The following is a 20,569-nucleotide window of genomic DNA, read 5'->3' on the forward strand; positions in this document are numbered from 1 at the left end:
GTGGATGCTAGCACAGACACAAGGAAGATGATGGATAATAAAATCAGCCCCACGATGATTAGGCCACACCCAGAGTTGATCTGGCTACACCTGCCCTCTGCAAGAAAGAGTGCGCAGGAAAATGACTTCATTCTGCTCAGAGCAAAGTCCTGGAAGAGTTTTAGGGCCTAAGACTCAAGCGCAATACTGCAGTGTCTTCCTTTTCTCTTTTGTTCTACATGGAGACGGAAGGTAGAACGCCAAGAAAAGAGTTAAAAGGCTGAGGCAGTGACAAGAGACTTATCTTTTCTTTAACTGACTTAGAACATAAGGGTTGTCTTCAAAAATAAAAACACTCTGTTAAATACAGACCCAGTCTATTCAACTTCTGATTTGTTAATATGTCACAAGGAAGAGCTCTTAACGCTGAGATGAGCTTCAGGAGGAAGAAAGAATAAGAAAAGACAGACAGGAAAGTACCAGGCAGGTTAATATATTTTTTTTACAAAAAAAAATGTTCCCCCTACTAAGATATTTTTTAAAGTTATGATTTTATAATTGATTGTGAAGTTGGCCTGGGTGATGGGTCAGAATTAAGGCACCAAGAAAGCTATTTGCTATGGAGGATGTCCCTAGAGTATTCACTTTTGATATAGTACTTGATGATCTCTATCAGTGAATGTCAATAGTTGACATCTGGAGTTCGTGCTGGCTAGTTCTATGTCAACTTGACACAAGCTAGAGTCATCGGAAAGAAAGGAGCTTAAATTCAGAGAATCTCCTCCATAAAATTGGACTGTAGGCGAGTCCGTAGAGCATGGTTAAATTAGTGATTGATGTGGGAGGGCCCAAACCATGAAGGGTGGGGCCATCCCTGGGCTAGTGGTCCTGGATTCTAGAAGAAAGCAGACTGAGCAAGCTATGAGGAGCAAACCAGTAAGCAGCCCCCCCCCTCCCAGCCTCTGCATCTGCTCCTGCCTCCAGGTTTCCGCCCTGTGTGAGTTCCTGCCCTGACTTCCTTTGGTGATGGACTAGGATGTGAATAAAAGTATTAGCCAAATAAACCCTTTCCTTTTCAACTTGCTTTTGCTCGTGGTGTTTCATCATAGCAATAGGAACCCAACTAGAAAAGGGCAAACGATTGTTTGCTATGTGTGGCTGTTTAACACCGATGGCCACATCCCCACTGAAATCCAAGTGTCATGTCCTAGTCATGGTGACAGTGACACAGTAGAATTCTAACTAGTTTCTAGAAGAAGAGATTCAAGAGATGATGATGAGCTTTGAGAATCTACCTAAGATCTGGACACCCCGTGAAGATGGAGAGTAGGCAGGTGAGCAGGAGAACAGTATGGAAGACTGTAAAACCACATTGAAAATTTGGGTACCTCTGAACTCAGCATCACAAGCTGAGTATCAAGATCATATGTATAGGAAACATGCTTATATTAATCTCTGAACATCTGTGTGCGTTCGCTGTACATGCCTGAATGGAACACCAGTGATCCAAACAGATGGCTAATAGGGCATTGAGCATTCCAGGAAGACATGCCCATGTTCTCAAACTTAGATTGCATTTGAAAAAAAGGGGTCTATATAGATATGATTAAGTTAAGCAACTCAGTGAACAGTCGTTCTGGATTCGCTGTGTGTCTCTTAATCAAGTGTATGTTATAAAAGCTATGAAAGAGAGGGCAGTATGCACAGAGAGGTAGGATGGGGGAGATGCTATCATACCAAGAGTCATCAGACACTGGAAGAGAAGAGGACGTGAGGCTTTGACACCTGGCCTTGGGACTTCCAGCCTTTAGAGCTACGAGAGAACCATTTTTGTCATTTTAATCGTTGGTTTCTAATAATCTGTTAAGGCAGGGTTAGGAAACAAAGACAGCAGCTATGTAAGTTCCGAGTCCTTGGTTTGTACAACAGCTAATTTTCAGAGTTACTGCAGAGCAAAATACTAAAGTTTGCATAACTTATCACTCCGAAAGCATTCATTCCAAAGTGATAAGAGCTCTAAGGAGGGCATTCAACCATGAAACCATCAGATCAAAAATAGTACAGCCGCACAGACACCTGACTCCTCATTTGCAGACGTCATGAGTCTATGCACACAGATGAGCTCTAGCTGGTCTCTACCCATCAGGCCTCCCATCTTCTTTGTCCTCACTGCAGTGAGTGCCCGCATGTGCGAGGGGCTGGTAACACACACAGGAAATGAGAAGGGGCACAGAGAAAGAGGAAGTGTGTATGAATGTGCCTCTTTTTATGTCACAGTGTGGTACCGTTCTGTGGTTTCCTGACTGGCTCTTTCCTGCATGTTTCATGGGCTGCTCTTTTGTGGGGGACTAGCCTGATGTGGGCCAAGCCTTCTCTTAGGAATAGCTTCTTTCTTCTTCCTGTCATGCCTCCAACCTTAAGGCATTGCCCTTGTAGCCTCTGAAGAAGGGAAGAGAGGAACGCTTAGGCAACAAGAACCTCAGTCAAGATGGCGCCTGTGCTCAGTCTTCACACAGCAGAGTGGTCTCTTTAATATCTTTTTAAAATGATGTTTAAAGTTTTATTTTTAATTATGTGTATATGGGAGGAGGAGATGTGTACCTAAGTATAGTGCCCGTGGAGGCCAGAAGAGGTTGTCAGATACTCTGGGACTGGAGTATAGGCAGTTGTGAATCACCTGATATGGATGCTAGGAACCAAATTTTAATCTTTAGTAAGATCATATGCAACCTTCACTGCTGAACCAGGTCACTCAGCCCTCAACTTCTTCTTAAGCACTTCTAATGCCATTCATGATTTAATCACCTTCCCAGAGGCCTCTCCATTCCATGTTGTCAGATTAAGCATTAGGTTTCAGGATAGGTATTTTGGAGACACACACCAACATTCAGTGCTAGCATTTCCTAAAGGCTCTTGTCTTCATATCAATCATATTAGGGATTAGATCTTAAAGATATGCATCAAAAGATGTGTAAACATTCACCCATAACACCCTGTGTTTAGTTAGGTAACAGGTCTAAACATGAAGCCCCTGGGATAAGTGTCTTCATAAGTATAGAGCAGGACTGTGTGTCACAATACCTGACTCTCCTCTTTCTGGGGATTCTGGAAGGCTTGTGGGGGTTCACAGGTGATGGTAGTGAGCAGAAGTGGGTGCAGAGAAGGCTGCTTTGGGGAACTGACTCTGCCCTCCTTACCTGCCAGGCAAGCAGCACCCAAAGAACCCCTGCCACCTGGAGAGCTCACTGTGGGTGGAAAGGATACATCTGGACAGGGTGGGGAAGGTTCCAGAAAGCTTCGGTTCAAGACAAAACTGAGATGAATTCTTTCCTTCTCTCCTTTTTAATTTTTTTTAAAGATGTATTTATTTTATGTGGTCGGAGTGCTTATCTTGAATACATGGATGTGCACCACAGGAGTCGCTGGTGCTCACAGAGGCAGAAGAAGGAGTCAGATCCCTTACAAATTGTGTTGCAGATTTGTGAAGCACCATGTGGGTTCTGGGAATAGAATCTGGTCCTCTGCAAGAAGAAGTGCTCTAACTACTGCACCATCTCTCCAGCCCTGCTCCCCTTTAAGACAGAGTTTAGCTTTGTAGCCCTGGTTAGCCCAGAACTTATTAAGTAGCTCAGGCTGGTATCAAATTCACAACAATTCTCCTTCCTCAGCTTTCCAAATGCTGAGATTACAATAATCAGATGCTACACCTGGTAGGAATAAATCTTGACCACTTATTTGTACCTGGGAGGGGCTGAAAAACAGATCTAGGATGGAGATGGTGCCAGGCTCTGGTGATTCTTGAGATACATGGTATCCCAGGCACAAGCCTACCCTTTCCTTAAGACATTCCCACATGAGAAGAAGATCAAAGGATGGGCAGAGCTGGGCACAGAATGGATCAGCAGGCGTCAGCCAGAAGGAGAAGACAGGTTGAGCTAGCCCTTCAGTGTGCTGATCAGAGAGGAATGTGACACTTAGACCTGGGTGATCGTAAAATTTATCCTCCAGTTCATGGTTGGATTGGCATTAGCAGGACACTGCTAATCAATCCTGAACTGTGCATACACACTGAGATACAACCCAGGACCTATGGTCATGCCACCTGCAGATGAGTTGGAGATGGGGTAAGAGAAGAAAGAAAGGCAAGGAGTACGAGAGGGAAGAGAGAAAAAAGGTTCCCAGCAGCTGACATCCTTGCTACTCCTTTGCAAGGTGTTGTCTTAATCCCTTCCCCAGACTAGCAAATTAGCACGTTAAAGGGATATCATAACATAAGCCTCCATGGCCTCCACCTGCCACGGAGAGTCAGCTCCCAATGAACACAATTTTCTGTGACTATCAAAGCAAAGGGAAGCGGGGATTCCCTTTGGGGAAGGGTAGAACACACTTCTCATTCAAGCACTGAAGGTCGTTTTAGCAGCTGCCTGCTCTCTGCGAAGACTTAGGCATTAAGGCCGGTGATTATTTTCAGACCTGTTCTGTTCTAAAGACAGGGTCTCACTGTGTAGCCCAGGCTGGCCTGGAACTCACCATCCTTCTGCCTCCGCCTCTGGAGAGCTGGAATCATAGATAAGCCCTGCCACGCCTGCTTTACCATAGCTTTGTTTCCACACAGAGAGAAGGTGGTGAGGCATTCACATTTATACAGAAGGAAGATGAGAATCTAGATTAAAAACTTGAAATCGCTGGGGCTGGAGATGGCCCAGTAGGTAAGAGCACTGACTATTCTCCCACAGGACCGGGGTTCAATTCCCAGCACCCAAATGGCAGCTCACAGTTGTGACTCTAGTTCCAGCGGATCTGACTCCCTCTCACAAAGATGCAGGGAAAACACCAATGTATGTAAAATATAAATAAAAATTTTAAAAAGTCTTTAAATTTGCAGTCTGCTGCAGTAAGGATGCTGTGGAACCACAACACCAACTTGCATTGTGCGGAGCAAGTCTCTGCTGCTTCTGCTGCATCACACACAGCTAAGAGAGAGGGTTAGAGCTGCAGCACTGTTCTTATAGAGGAAGATGTGCTTGGCAAGTCGGAAAGGGCTGGCAGCATTTTGAGAACTGGGAGGATGGTGATGAGACATAGAGTGAAACAGAAAAATTCTCTGAAGTCAAGACCACATAACGGGGGAGGAGAGCATAGGGCTAGAAATCAGGGGAGGAAGAGACCAGTAACTTCAGGAGAATCCAAGGCAAGGATGCTGGGCCTGGACCCTATCCCCACACACCCTGGGGACTATGTACTCAAATAGGCACTGAGCAAAAATTGGTCCTTGGTACCTGGATCAAGGCAGTACCTTGATATGTCCTCTGCATTGCATGCTTTACCTAGGTTCTGTTTCTATCTATCGAACCACTTTTGCATTGTGTTTTAAAGATTCATTCATGGGCATGAGTCAATATCATAGCCTTGGTCGGAAAGCCCTACAAGAAAAGGGAATTCACCCGGGTTTGGAGAATGCCAGTGTTCCATGCACAGGTGCCAGGCACTGGAGGCACCCAACAATATTTGTGGGATGGAAGAGAGAATATGCAGGATGCTTTTCTGTGTGTTCTGATCCACAGTCAGGGTTCCATTCAGTTACCATCTGTGACCTGACCAGTCCAAATTCTTTACCAAGCTCTTTCCAGAATCAGCTACCAATGGCGTTTTCACTGTTGCCACTTGAAACTAGGAAGGCCCCTCAACTACACTCAAAGAGACAAAACTGGGTGCAGGATGCCCCGCTCCCCAGCCCGTTTCCTCCAGCGTTGATCTCAGGGAATGGAGTCTTGTCTACCTGAGGCTGGCTGCAGCTCTTCATGTTTCCTCTGTGTTCTTGCATTTCTGATCCATCGCCGGAGCCTCTCCCTTCCAACCCCTCTGTTCTCTGAGTTGCAGTCAGTTCTTTCTGTAGACTGAACTGGTTAAGAGTGTACACTCTGGAGGTGGATTATCTGGGTTTGAAAACAAAACCCACCACTTAGCTAACAATTTGCTTAACTCCTCTGCGCCGAGTTGCCTTAAATAGAAAGTCGCGATAATAACAGTATGTGTTCCAGAGGGGCCTTTGGAGAAGTCAGTGAGATAACATGTATGTGGGGGTTAGCTTCTATCAAACGAAAATGCTAGCTTCTGTTATTGCATTCACCACCGCTACCGATGTCACCACCATCTTCATCGCCATCATCACCATCACAGTCACTGCTATCACTACTATTGTTACCACGATCACCACGAATCCCTGCTAACACCATTCTGACTATCACCACCACCACCACCACCATTACCAGGACCACCACCCCATCATCACCAATACTACTACCATCATCAGCACCATCATCACTACTGCCACCATCGCCAGTATCAATACTCCATCATAACCATCATCACCATCACCATCATCACCATCACCACCCCACCACCACTGCCATCATTCCTAGCATCATCAGTATTATCATATCCATGGCGATGCCATTACCATCTCTCCCCAGACCTCTGCCTACAGCCCTACTTGCCTCCCTCCCATCTCCACCCTGTAACCTACATCAGCCTTTAAAATAGTAATTTCACATCATACATTTTACCAATGTTTCCCACAAGATGGGGTTAAAATAAAGTTATTAACATGGGTTTAACTGTCCATTTTTGGGCACTCAGGGCCTCAAAGCTGCCATGTGCCTTCTCAGTTTAAGACTGTATGATAACCCTTTGCTGGTAACGGTGTTACTGTCTTCCTCTTTCCTTCCTTTCATGTTCAGAAGTGCTCTGCTATATTGGCTAATTCTCTCTCCTGTGCTGAAACTGCCCAGAAAAAATGGTCATCAATGACATGCAGTCCTGAAGACAGTGAGTCTATTATTGGCTTTATCTGAAGACTTTCTTTAGTATCATCCCACACTGCCAACTACTCCTGTCCTGGACTCCCTCAGCCTCTGTTGATTTCTCTTTTCTTTGCTACCCTTTCTCCCTCAGCTCTTTGAAATCTGGCTTCTGGAACCCTAACTGGAACCCTTCTCCTGCTTGACTCATTCTTCATAGATGGCCAGGTAGTCTGGAATGCCACCCACTGCGTGGCGGTACCCAGATCCTCTTGTCTAGGTGCTGTCTTTCTGAGCTGCAGGCCCGCCTTCCTCCATAGGGGTGTTTCCAAAGGATTCCAAACACAGCACATGAGGCTGAAATCTCAGGATGTGCTTCCTCTCTCATTCCAGTGCATGATGCCAGCACCCATTCTGCTGCCCAAGCCAGAGTCTGAGTCATCTTTGTCTCCTTCCTTTCATTCCCTCCCCACATTTAATTAGTGATCAGTTTCTGTTGACTTCACCTTCCTGATGGCCACATATCTATTGACTTATCTGTTCCTAAGAACACTCTGTTCATGCAAGTCCATGTTTCCCTCCCACTGTAGCTACCCACCCCCACAGCCCATCTCCCACACTCTTCCTCTCTCAGTCTCTTCTGCTCTGGTACAGAGTTTAGGGGTCACGGTGTGGGGGAAATATTTGTTAGGCTTGCCACAAAATTAACAGGCCCTACATTCAAAAAGAGGATTTCTTTAGGCAAATGAAAAATGCCACATTGTAGCCCTGTCTTCGTAATTCATCAGGCGAAACAGCCCACTGAGGGTTCTGAGAAGTCTTGCTGTAGAAGAACGTGCTTGTGATGTGCAGGGTAGGGCTGGGGGTGGATATGCTCTCAGGATAGAACCCAGGGTCTCCCTGTTATAGGAAAATGCCCTACTGCTGAGCCACAATCCAGTCCTGGACATTGTCTAACCAAGCATTTCCCAAGCATCTTTGAGCATAAATCTCTTCTCCAAGCCCACCTGCTTTTAGATGCCCTTTGCTTCTATCCCCTTTTTCCTCTTTCTTCCCTCCTTCCTCCTTTCTTTCCTCCCTTCCTTACCTCTCTTCATCCCTCCCTCTCTCCTTTCCTCTCTCCTTCCCTTTCTCCTTTCCTCCTTCATTTTGTAGTACTAGAGATAGAAACCAGTATCTCTTATGCCAGGTAAGTAATCTCTTATGCCACACCCCCAACCCTGGGGCATACTCCTTGCAGAACACCATGTGCTGTTTTAAAGTACAAATGTAGTCATTGTCTCAATTTGAAAATAAGACATATGAGTGGATAAATAAAAAACAGATATTTTCCTCCCCTCTCGGAAATTAGCAGCTCTCAGACATAGCTGTGCAGGGCAATGACAGGACAGACAACCAGCAGTCCTGCTTCCAGGGACCTACTATGTGCTAGATACTTATCTATCATATAACCAACAGTTCTGGGTCCAGGGACCTACTATGTGCTAGGTACTCCTCACCTATCATATAACCAACACTTCTGGTTCTGGGACCTACTATGTGCTAGGTACTCCTCACCTATCATACAACCAACAGTTCTAGTTCTGGGACCTACTATGCGCTAGATATTCCTCACCTATCATATAACCAACACTTCTGGTTCTGGGACCTACTATGTGCTAGGTTCTCCTCAGCTATTATCTCTAGTCCTTCCAGCAGAGCAAAAGCTGGGCAGGCTCCCATTGGGAAAATCTGCACACAGATTCATTAAGTACTCAGGTCCAAGCCCACACAAGCAACCCAGATGGAGCTTCACTTGACTGAAGTCCAAGGGGCTTTAAAGTCACAGATTGTAAGGACAAAATGACATTAGAAGGTGATGTTTTGCCCATAGCAAGCATTGTGAGCAGAAACAGTCAAAAGGCTTGAGTGTAAGTTCCCAGAAGAGAGTTATCCTCCACTGTCCCTGTGCCCTTCTAGACACTCTTAGCTGTTCTTTGCTTGGGTCTACTGCCCTTCCCATAGGCCTGCAGTACACTCTGCCCTTAAATACCTGCAGAGCTTATCTTAAGGAAATGTTCAACATCCTTAGTCATCAGAGAAATGCAAATCAAAACAACTCTGTGATTCCATCTTAAACCTGTCAGAATGGCCAAGATCAAAAACACTGATGACAACTTATGCTGGAGAGGTTGTGGGGAAAAGGGAACACTCCTGCATTGCTGGTGGGAATGCAAGCTGGTACAACCCCTTTGGATGTCAGTGTGGCGATTTCTCAGAAAATTAGGAAACAACCTTCCTCAAGACCCAGTAATACCACTTTGGGGTATATATCCAAAGGATGCTCAATCGTGCCACAAGGACATGTGCTCAACTATGTTCATAGCATCTTTGTTTGTCATAGCCAGAACCTGGAAACAACCCAAATGCCCCTCAACTGAAGAATGGATAAGGAAACTGTGGTACATTTACACAATGGAATACTACACAGCAGAAAAAAATAACAACACTTGAATTTTGCAGGAAAACATTATATTGAGTGACGTAACCCAGACACAGAAAGACAATTATCACATGTACTCACTCATAGGTGGTTTTAAAACATAAAGCACAGAAAATCAGTCTACAATTCACAATCCCAGAGAACCTAGACAACAATGAGGATCCTAAGAGAGGCATGCATAGATCTAATCTACATGGGAAGTAGAAAAAAAAATAAGATCTCCTGAGTAAATTGGGAGCATGGGGACCTTGGGGGAGGGTTGAAGGAGAAGGGGGAGCAGAGAAAAATGTAGAACCCAATAAAAAAATCAATAAAAAAATAAATAAGTACCTGCAGAGCTATCACACAACCCCCAGGAAGAACTCCCCTGCTTCAGAACTATGTGTGGATCCTGTACATGTGGAGTACTAGCACTTGAGAGGCTGAGGCACAGGGATCCTGAGTTCAAGATTAGCCTGGGCTACGGAGTGAGTGTGAAGCCAGCCTGGGCTATGCAGTGAGACCTAGAAACCAAGCCAACAGCAATCCTATGCTCCTCCCTACCTCCTGCCCACCTCCAGATTGTCCAGGGGAGTGTTCTACACTTCCCATTACTGTGGCCACCTTTCCTTTGGACATCTATAAATATATCTCATGCTGCATGTGAAGCCCGCTTATTCACTGAGACAGCCTTCTTGCCATCGTCCACCATTTCGTCCCCATGGAAATCATGTTAACTTTTGGATGATAAATAGATGTGTTAAGCTAGCACTGGCTGGCATCAGCTATGTACAGAAATGGTACCTCCCCGAGCAAGACTCTAGTGTCAGCCGAGGAGGGAGGAAAAGTCCCCCTATAAGGTGGGCAGGGCTTCTTCTCGAACGGGCTCACACTTTCTCATCAGAGACCATGGGAGGAGGGGGCTGGAGAGATGGCTCAGCAGTTAAGAGCATTGCCTGCTCTTCCAAAGGTCCTGAGTTCAATTCCCAGCAGCTACATGGTGGCTCACAACCATCTGTAATGAGGTCTGGTACCCTCTTCTGGACTACAGGCATATATGCAGACAGAATATTGTATACATAATTAAATAAATAAATAAATAAGGTGTTCACTTAGAAAATATTCTAGCATTTAAAAAAAAACCCATGGGAGGAGCAAACAAGACCCTACTCAGACCAGCCACAGGACACAGGAGTCCACGGAACCCCAGCAAGGGTGCTCACTGGAAGGGGGGGCACGCTCATCAGTGCACTCCGTTCTGGTGTGTGAAGTGTGGTGTGCTCTGTGAGAGACAGCACAGTGACCCCAGCAGCCTGGACCGCCACAGATCTAACGAAAGGAGCTACAGGTGAGGTTCATGGAGAACTTAGAGCTGATGACACAGAGCCAATTTAGCACCCTTGGACCCGGGGAGACCTCCCCAAAGTTCCCAAGTTCCTTTGTTCAGATTGTGAGCCCTCTGGGGGAATCTTCAGAGGAGCAATTTCTCTTCCCTTCTCATTAGAATGAAGGAGTGTTCTGGAAGAGGATCGGTGTGTTCTCATTGTGTCCATATCACGTATGTTGAGAGGCCGACAACACAGACTCATACAGTAAGTGCTCAATAAATACAGGATAAAATCAGCCAGTACATTGTGATCCTGCACAGCTGGAGGAGGCTGGCACAGCAAGCTGAAAACATCTCTCCTGGTATGATGTGGGAGTGTCATATATCAATCTGTTGATTTCATTGGTTAAGCAATAAAGAAACTGCTTGGCCCTGATAGGTTAAAACATAGGTGGGAGGAGTAAACAGAAGAGAATGCTGGGAGAAAGAAGCTGAGTCAGTGAGTTGCCATGATTCTTCCACTCCAGGCAGACGCAGGTTAAGATCATTCCTGGTAAGCCAGCTCGTGGGCTACACAGATTATTAGAAATGGGCTAGTCCAGGTGCGAGAGTTAGCTGAGAAAAGGCTAGATATAATGGGCCAAGCGGTGTTTAAAAGAATACAGTTTCCATGTAATTATTTCTGGTAAAGCTAGCCGTGCGGGCAGATACCGGCAGGCGGGTGCCGGGGACGCAGCCCCGCTGCTCCTACTTCAACACTGGTGCCAACCTGCCCCCTGCCTAGAGAGTGCTAGAAGAGCCCGCTGGACTCAAGAAGGGCTGCTTCCCTGCCCAGGACATAGGAGGACCAGACCAGCTCAGGAAAGAGCATCCTCCACACTTACCTGGATCTCCGTCTGCACTGTACATTTGACCAACTTGAAGTTCTTGCCTGGATTGAAGCTGTTGCTATAGAAGCAGACCTTGAGGATGCGCACGTCCTCCTTCTCGACATCGACTGGGACCACCACCATGGGCTCCGGGGGGCCCTCGGGCCGGCGTAAAGTGCCCACTTTTACTCGGCTCAGGGGCTCAGACACCCCGGACATCCTCTCAGGCAGCAGCTAGGGCCGGCACATTGCAGTCCTGCAGAGACAACAGAGACAGCTCCAGAGTGAGCTCCTAAAAGCCACAGGCCTCATCCCCCAGGCTGGCACACCCCTAAGCTCCATGACCGAGCCTGTTCTCTTGGTCCCAAAAATTCCCTGAAAAGGCCCCCCAGCTGCCTCGACTGGGGAGGCTGTGGTGTGGAGGAGTCAGTTGCCAAATATCCAGGTATAAAATCCAGACTCGAGGCTCTGTCTTCTAGGGGACCTGTCTCCCGCCCTGTTCTCCTCTGTCACTGGCTGCCAGTCAAGAGGCCTACACTTAGCACATGCAGCAGCTGTCGGAGGAGGCGGCTGCAGCATGACACAGCACAGCAGAAAAGATAGGGAGGGAGACACTGACAAATGGGAGGAGGGGAACAGGAGCGGGGAGGAAAATCTGAGAAGAAACAGAACTTGGGACTAGGTGGCCCCAAGGGATTGAACAAAGAAGATGGCAGAGTGCCCAGATCACGACCAGGCCATTAGCTGGCTGGTCTGCCCACAACCTTAATACGAGTCAGGATTTTCATGTAGGATGCTTGGATCGCATAGAAACTCATCATGTAGAGTATCCAGCATCACAGGAAGGTCCAGCAAGGGGGGGAAGTCCCCACTCCCCACTGTTTAGTGTGGAAAGTTGTTTTGCATGACCGATGGGGCTAGCCTGGGCTTCTGCATGATGCAACCAGTACTGACAACAGCCTGGCTTGACACAGAAGCAAACTACGAATCCTTGTAAGCTGTAAGAATCCTTCTAAACAGTAACTCACCCCAAATCTCAGCTGTGCTTACCCTAGCCTCTACAGGCCACAGAACTATCAAGGACTTACTCTGCTGATCGGAAGCCATGCCACATGTTCCATCCTCAGTCCCACAAGGCGGCATGAGAGAACTGACTCCAGAAAGCCGTCGTACTCTGCCATGTGCGCCTGCATATGCACATGACCACACACACACACACACACACACACACGTGCATGACTACACACACACACACACGCACACACACACATGTGCATGACCACACACACACACACACATGTGCATGACTACACACACACACACACATGTGCATGACTACACACACACACACACACACATACACACACATGCGCATGACCACACATACACACACACACATATGCGCATGACCACACACACACACACACATGCGCATGACCACACACACACACACACACACACACACACACACACACACACACGTGCATGACTACACACACACACACACACATGTGCATGACTACACACACACGATAAAAATGACATCAGTGAGATTTTAAAGCAAGGGAGGAAAGTTGTAACTGCATCGGCGACATTCGCTGAGGCTCATCCAGGGGTCCCCTACATACTTCCAGGCTCTGTCCCCAGTGCTGGCATCGAGTGCATCTGTGATCAGGACTTGGTGTTCTTAATTTCCAAAATTTTTCTAAAACAATCACTCTGAAGTTGGGCATGATGGCCCCCACCTGTCATTTTGGCATTTGAGGAGTCGGCCGAGGAAGAGAGATTGCCATAAATGTGAGGCCAGCCTGGGCTACAGAGAGTTGTCTCAAAACAAAAGACATCCAGCATGTTCCAGAATGAGATAGGCCCTAGTACTGAGATGCAGAGACAAAAGGTGCCCCTTTTCACATGAGTGTGGCTTTAGGGGGAATTGCCTAGACCAGGAATGGGGCAGGGGCGGGGGGACACACACAATAGAGCTGGCAGTATTACAAATACAGAATCGAGTATTTTAGAAGCGGAACATGACCTATGGCTATTTATTTATTTATATTGAGCCTGGTACCAGGGAAGAGTTGATCAGCCATTAATGCTAAGGAACTACACCTTTAGGAAGGGACAAAGGAGGTGGCATAGGATGTGGAAAGAAACAAGACATGCCTCTTAGGTCAGGGCAGGCAGAAACGGGGAGCAGAAGGCTCAGCGCTCACAAGGGCAGCTACAGCTTGGGACAATACTGACAGAGAGGAGAACTTGTGTCTATGTTCTAGGAGTCTATCTGTATTTGCACACCCCTTTCTATCTATGCATTCTGGACCCTAGTGTCCTGCTCTGCTAACCATCTATGAATTCTCCTTGATCTAGAAGGAATCCAGAGGTTATTTGAGGGGTCTCTGCAGGAAGCACCCCTGGGAATATGAGAATAATGCCACACGGAAGGGGGACAGACAAAGAGGGGCTGGGCGCTGAGGGTGCCCTTTGAGGAAGCCCAATTTCAACCTGCTCGGAACTGGAGGGCCCCGATGGAACATATCTCACTCGGAAAGGGGGTATCTGGGAGCATCTATTCCCACTACCCACACTCAGTGTCCCTGGCATTTCCGGTCAGTTCTGCGCAAGGGAGAGGTCAGAAGGCCTTTCTACAATGGTGCAGAGCTGGAAGCTGGAGATGAGGGGGAACACCGAAGAGGCAAGGCCTGAGAGGATCCAGAAGGGATGCTAGCAACGCTGCTTTAGGACTGAGAAGAGGAACATGCTTTGTCCCTAAACAGCATAGTCCTAGTCGGGAATGCAACGAAACAACTGCATAGAATTCAACAAGTAGTGCGGGCCTGCCGGCTGCAGGGTCTGTTAGATCTAACAGACATCTATTTGTGTGTTGTGATTTGTAATTTGTTGAAGGCTGTCATGAGGAAGATTCTGAGACAGGCATCTGAGCGGGAAAGTGGAGTGACCTATGACACTTGACCCCAAGGACCTAACCTTACCTGCAGGGGACTGAATGCTCGCAACTTTTATGTTCATATGCTCAAATTCTAACCCCCAAGACGCTGTTATGAGGAGGGAGGAATGTTGGGCTGTCGAGCCCCAGTGAGTAGGATTAGGGTTCTTTCAAAAGGAACCTGAGGGAGCTTTGTCACCCTCTTTCTGCCACAGCAAGATGTCAACCATGTGTAACCAGAAAGAGGGCCTCACCAAAATCTGACCATGCTGGCACCTCAACCTTGCCTTTTAGCCCCCAAACGTATTGTGTTTGGGAGTCAGCCTGTCTTGTTAGAGCAGCATGAGCCAATAGAAACAGAAATCCTGGTGCTAACGGTGAAGACCAGCAACTGGATCCTTGGGAGACCATCAGGAAACCTGGCACACAACAGACAACCCCCTGCACCCATAATATAGAGAGCAGGGCATGTCCTAGTCTTTGGTAATCCCATGGGGTGTCTTTTCAGTCTAAGTAGCATCCTCATCCAAAGGGCCACAGCTTCAGAAGGGCCATCCTAGATACCCCAGATGCTCCTGGAATGCTGGGGAATGGTATGAGAGACTACTTAAATAGGTCTAAGGTATCGGTAAGATTCAAGCACTAATGGTGAGGACTGGGGACCCCTCCACATCCATGGGTCATGTGTGAATTGGATCTTCAGGCAGTCTTTGTTTATCAAAATACAATTGAAATGCCACTACACACGTGTGTCCCCGAATGATGAGAAGAGTGGAGGAAACAATCCCAGCTTGGAGATAAAGCAGGGAAGGTTGAAGCCTGAGCCTAGACAGGACCAGGGCCAAGTGGCAGGGACTTAGGAATGAGACCTTCAGATGGTTCCGAGCCCAAGCTACTACAGCCACTCATATAGCAAGAGCTAGCCAAGAGGGTGAGAACGTGGGGACCCTGAATGTGGCTGCCAGTTTTCAGAGACAGCCTTGCCATCTCTTATAGAAGGAAACATGTTCTTACAACACCATCAAGGGACTGTGCCCCTTGGTATTTATTCAAAGAGGTAGAAAACTTAACAGCTACACATAACACCTGCTCGTTGGAGGTGATCATCTGGTGCGGGATAATTCTGTATTCTGTCAATTATATTTTAAATAAATGCTGACCAGCCAGTAGCCAGGCAAGAAGTATAGGCGGGACAACCAGACAGGAAGTAGAGGCGGGGCAATGAGAACAGGAGTATTCTGGGAAGAAGGAAGCTCTTCCTGCAGTCCTGTCTAGACACCGAAGAAGCAGGATGTGATCTGCCCCTCTGAAAAAGGTACTGAGCCATGTGGCTAACATATACTAGAATAATGGGTTAATATAAGTTATAAGAATTAATAAGAAACCTGAGCTAATGGGCTAATCAGTTTTATAACTTATGTAGACCTTCTGTGTGATTCTTTGGGACCTAACAACTGTGGGAACCGGGCAGGACAGAAACCCCAACAAGCAGGCTCTCATGTTACACTCATCGGTAATTGCCAAAGTGTGGAATTAGTCAAGATGAATGGATACGCTGGAAGATCCCTGGGGTTTACTGGCCAGTCAGACTAGCCTACTTGGTGAGTTTCAGGTCAATGAGAGACCTCGTTTTAAAGAAGGTAGATGATACTCCATTGTTAGGATCAAATCTCTCTATGCACATACACACTGGTACATACATACTCCCACACACATGTGCCACCTCCTTTATATGAACATGCGCAGGCACACCCACACAAATGCACACAAAGAGAGAAGAGTTGTCAAACTATGAGATACATGGAAGAACCTTAAGTCTAAGTCTTTTGATTTTTCTTCGAGACAGGGTCTCAGTATGCGTGCCAACCTGACCTCAGACTAGCAGAGATCCGCCTGTCTCAGCCTCCTAAGTGCTGGGATCCAAGTTGGTCCCATACCCTGCTAAACGGATATGTTTTTTAAGTGGGAGAAGACTCGACCTACATCCTCTGTGGCTCCAATTGTGGAAAAGCAAAAGTCTGGAGAGAGTTTTAAGACTGGCAGTTGCTGACGTGAGGAGAGGGGGAGGGATGAACAGACAGCTCAGAGGATGCCAGGACAATGGAAATATTCATTGTGATTCCATAATGGCAGGAAAGGGGCTTTCCACACCTGTCTCTCTCACAGGAGGCATGCGAAAGGTGAACACTGACGTTAAACTGCAGAGAAGGCCACAGCGGCACCAGCAGATCTTCACCGGCCGGAATGACTATCCCACCTTGGTGTGAGATGCTGGTAACGGGAAAAGCTGCGCATGTGGCAATGGGCAGCATTATGGGAATTCTTTATATTTCCTGCAATTTAGCTGTAAGCCTAAAACTACTCTTAAAAATCAAGTATATATATATATATATATATATATATATATATATATATATATATATATATATTTAAACAGTATACCAATGGGAAACCACAGCATGATGAACCTGAGAACCACACTCATCTCCCAACTTGACCAAACAGTGTCTAGCTCAGTGAACATCTTGTCCCCTACCCTGACCATGACCAAATAAGAATAGTTTACCTCTTACCGACCAGCACCCACACCAGCTGGCAAGTCATACATTGCCTGTAAGCCCAGAGGATGTGGCTATCTGATCTTGAGCAGCTTCCCCTGGCCCAGCAGGCTTGTGGCCCACAGAGCTCTGACAGAAATATTTTAGCAAAGTCATTCTGGTCACCCACAATCTGCTTTTACCTTTAGGCTCCTGTGGGTCTCTCAGTTCTGCATTTTGTCCCTGAGAAAATACATTTGCAGTAGGGACTGCCAGAATGGCTATGGATTCTAGAAAAATCTTAACACACACACACTTTGCCTACCAATCCTGACAGATGGGCAGGAACAAAGATGCCCATTAGACAGGTGGGAAAATATATCTGAGAAGGTTTAAGATGGTGGTCAAGAATTCATGCCTGTTAAGAAGTGACCTTGAGGGCCGGAGTTCTTGTCCAGCATGTTCAAGGATCTGGATTCAGTCCCTAACATCACACACATACACGCATGTGCATACACGCACGCACAGAGGCAGTACCACCCCAAGGGTGACAGTAACTCTGCAGGCACAAAGGTGCCAGCCAGCATTTACCAACCCAGAAACAATCCTGAGCCTCCCTGTGAGACGCTGTCTCTACTGGGCCTAGGAGAACCAAGAAGGAAAACTTAGGATTTGAGTCCACAGACCCCAACCCACAAGGTGGTGCCCATATCTCTCTTAACACATGACTGTAGCCTGGACTCCCCTCAGTAGACAGCAAACTACAACGAATTACTATTCCAAAGCAGAGTGACTGGAAGGTATAATTTAGGGAAGCCAGTCCTCATGGCCTGAGATTCACCCTTGACTCTCCAGTCTCCCCTGCTCCCTGTCCCTGTCCCAATTTCCAAGATCCTATGAAACAACCTAACTTTTCTCCACCTCCAACATGGAGACAATAATACCCTGCGTCCCTCCTAAAAGACTCAAGAAGATGAAGGAAGAGAAGTAATGAAAACTCATTGTTAACAATAGGACACAAAATGAAGCTGCCCCATGGCTGTCCCTTGCCAATATAGGGACAGTCCAAACTCTTACGCGACTACAGCATTTCTGTATTTTGTTCATTCTCCCTGTAGCTTTCTACGGGAGAAAGTTTTCGTCTTCCATCTACTCCCCCTCCATGGTGTAACTATTCCCACCATGGCTGATTTCAAGCTACCAGTGTGTATCCCTGAATTCCAAGTCAGGACAAGATGAGAACATCCCACCAGAGGCTCCCATTGCGGGCCATGAAATTTGCTGAGCCTCCTGATGGCTCCAATTCCTCGTCGGTAGCCTTAGACTGTTTCTGGCTTTCAATGATGGCAAAGTCCTCTGACCCTCAGCTCCTGAGCCAAAGTCCCACCCCTTTCTCCAGACCTCTTGGCTCTCTTAACCCTGGTGACCACTCCACCCTGTGTCCTGGTCTGTCCCCGGCCCTCCACGTGCTGTCTAAGGCATGTCTGTACCATGGCACCAGTGAAATTCTGGCTCTGAGCCACCCTAGGCTTCAGCACACCTCCCAGCCCCCAGAACTGCCCAGACCACAGGCAAAGAAAAACAAACACAAGGAAATGGGCCCAGATTAAAACAGGAAACATTTTGATTGGCCATAAGGACTTTTTGGTCCAAACTTTCAAAGGGTACTCCAGGGGCTATGCAGTCTCGGAGTTCCTAATAATCTTCTGGAGAAACTCAATTATGTTCTTCCCAAATGGCAAGCCAGCTACCTGCCCAGAGGAGGCGGGACTGAAGTGGGATTTAAATTCCTTTCAGATGACTTAGCCATAGAACCAAGCTCTGTGTTCTCAGCCCAGGGAAGGTTTAGGGATCAAGGAACACAAATCACAGGGAAAGAAAGTCCTCTGCCTGGTGGACATTGTCAAACAGGTTAGCTGTCTAGTGAGCTCTTGGGACACTTGTCTCTGCCCCCGCAATGCTGTGATCACAGACACACACAGCCTTGCTCAGTTTTTCCCAAGGATGCTGGGGACTCCAGCTCCATCAGGGAGCTTCCAACCTCAGACTCTTGATCCTCCTAGCCCTACCTCTCTAGATCTGGGAGTACGGGTGTGTATTACCATGTTTTTGTTTGTTTCTTTGAGACATGTCCTGGAACTTACACATGGCCCAGTCTAGCCTTAAACCTGCACAGTCTCCCTGCTTGGCATTCTGAGTTCAGGGGTCACAGGAATTGGCTACCACTCCCGGTGTTTAATGTACTCAAGTTTGGAAAAATAGCCTCTAATTCTCACATCACACATTCTCCCCTGTAATTTATAATGGTCATTCATTTATGAAATGCCAGCAGTAATGTTTTGGTAATTTTGGTCTGAGATCTCTGCAGCTTACAGTTATGCTATCTGAACCAGGTGATGTTTCTAGCTCCCTGTTTCCTCTACTGGGATATAAAGCTAATGTTTTCTATCTACATAATCTTTCTGAAGAATCAGAAGCTTTGCGATACTGTCCTTGGCACATGTATTTCCTCTCCCTCTCCCTCTTTTTCTCTCCCTGGGAAATAGCCAAAGAAAGAACTGGAAACCTAGTTTAACAGCAAGGCCCGATTTTCAAAACTCAGATCAGTGGTAAAAGAGGTGGCCTCCACAGCTCTCTCGGTTCCTGCAGTGCAAAGACTGCCTTCATAACCAGCTTTGCCTTCTTCTGCCCATCTGACTACCTGGAAAGCCTCCCCAACCCCCAGTTCCCGCTCTGCCCACACAAGTTCCCCTGCCTGACCTGAGAACACAGAAGAAGCATGTTCCATGGAAGGAAACCCCACGGGAGACAGTCCAAGCGCCAGCCACTCAGACCAGCAGAAGTCAGAATGTCACGGGAGACATACTTTGTTTCCACTCTGTCTCTGAGTCACTTCCCCTGGCCGTTTCCACATCAACAAAATGGGGAAGGCAGGCCTTTCCTATCTTGGGCCTGCTGGGCACAGGCACTTAACTAATTGCAATGACCTCGCAGTCTTGGGGAGCCATTCTTGAGCTCCTGGGCACGGCTGGGTCCCATGGGCTCCATGCTGTACACACTAACTTTGGTCCTTTCAGACCCCGGGTTCCTGCAGGGCCAGCGTTCCACAGCTCCAGGACCCCTGGCCTGTCATTTAGTTAATCTCTTCCCTTCTTTTCAGGGAATGAACCAAGAAGGCTGTGATTACTAGCAGCTATAATTCAGGGCAATTCAAAAAGCATTTGAGGCTCCACCACATTTTCAGCCCCCCACCTCCACACCCATTACCCACTTGGAGTCTTCTGTTACCAGCTCCTGCCCCTCCCCCACGGGTCAGCGGGCTTGGGCTGGCTCTCTGGAGGGTAGGGAAAGCAGCAGAGACAGCACCTTACTTTCCTTTTAAGGGAACCTCTGGTCTCCCCATTAGCTCAATACTTGGTTCTTGCTGCTGACCAGGTTCTTCTCCTTCCCGGTTAACCTCTGGGTTCCGCTGCTTCCCACAATCCCTAGCGCTCACGGTGGTGCCTGCCTGTGATTCCAGCACCCAGAGAGAGGTGGGAAAAGCGCGAGATGTGGAATGAGATCTCCCCTAAAGCCACGCAGGAACTGGAGAGAGCCCAGTTGGTGCTTGCAGCACAAGCATGAGGATCTGAGTTCGATCCACATACAATAC

The 20,569-nt window shown here is 47.3% G+C and overlaps 1 protein-coding gene across 6 annotated transcripts in view; it reads right to left on the minus strand.

The window, feature by feature from the left end:
- Ptk2b (protein tyrosine kinase 2 beta) overlaps positions 1 to 20,569 on the minus strand; it is a 121,498-nt gene that overhangs the window by 46,040 nt on the left and 54,889 nt on the right. For all 6 annotated transcript variants that reach the window (XM_075950202.1, XM_075950205.1, XM_075950200.1 and 3 more), the window contains exon 2: positions 11,452 to 11,692. In XM_075950202.1, coding sequence (XP_075806317.1) covers positions 11,452 to 11,655 — 204 coding nt within the window. In that variant the 5' untranslated portion in view covers positions 11,656 to 11,692. The remainder of the gene's footprint in view (positions 1 to 11,451; positions 11,693 to 20,569) is intronic.

This window comes from Microtus pennsylvanicus, chromosome 15 (assembly GCF_037038515.1).
Source record: "Microtus pennsylvanicus isolate mMicPen1 chromosome 15, mMicPen1.hap1, whole genome shotgun sequence".
Taxonomy (NCBI): domain Eukaryota; kingdom Metazoa; phylum Chordata; class Mammalia; order Rodentia; family Cricetidae; genus Microtus; species Microtus pennsylvanicus.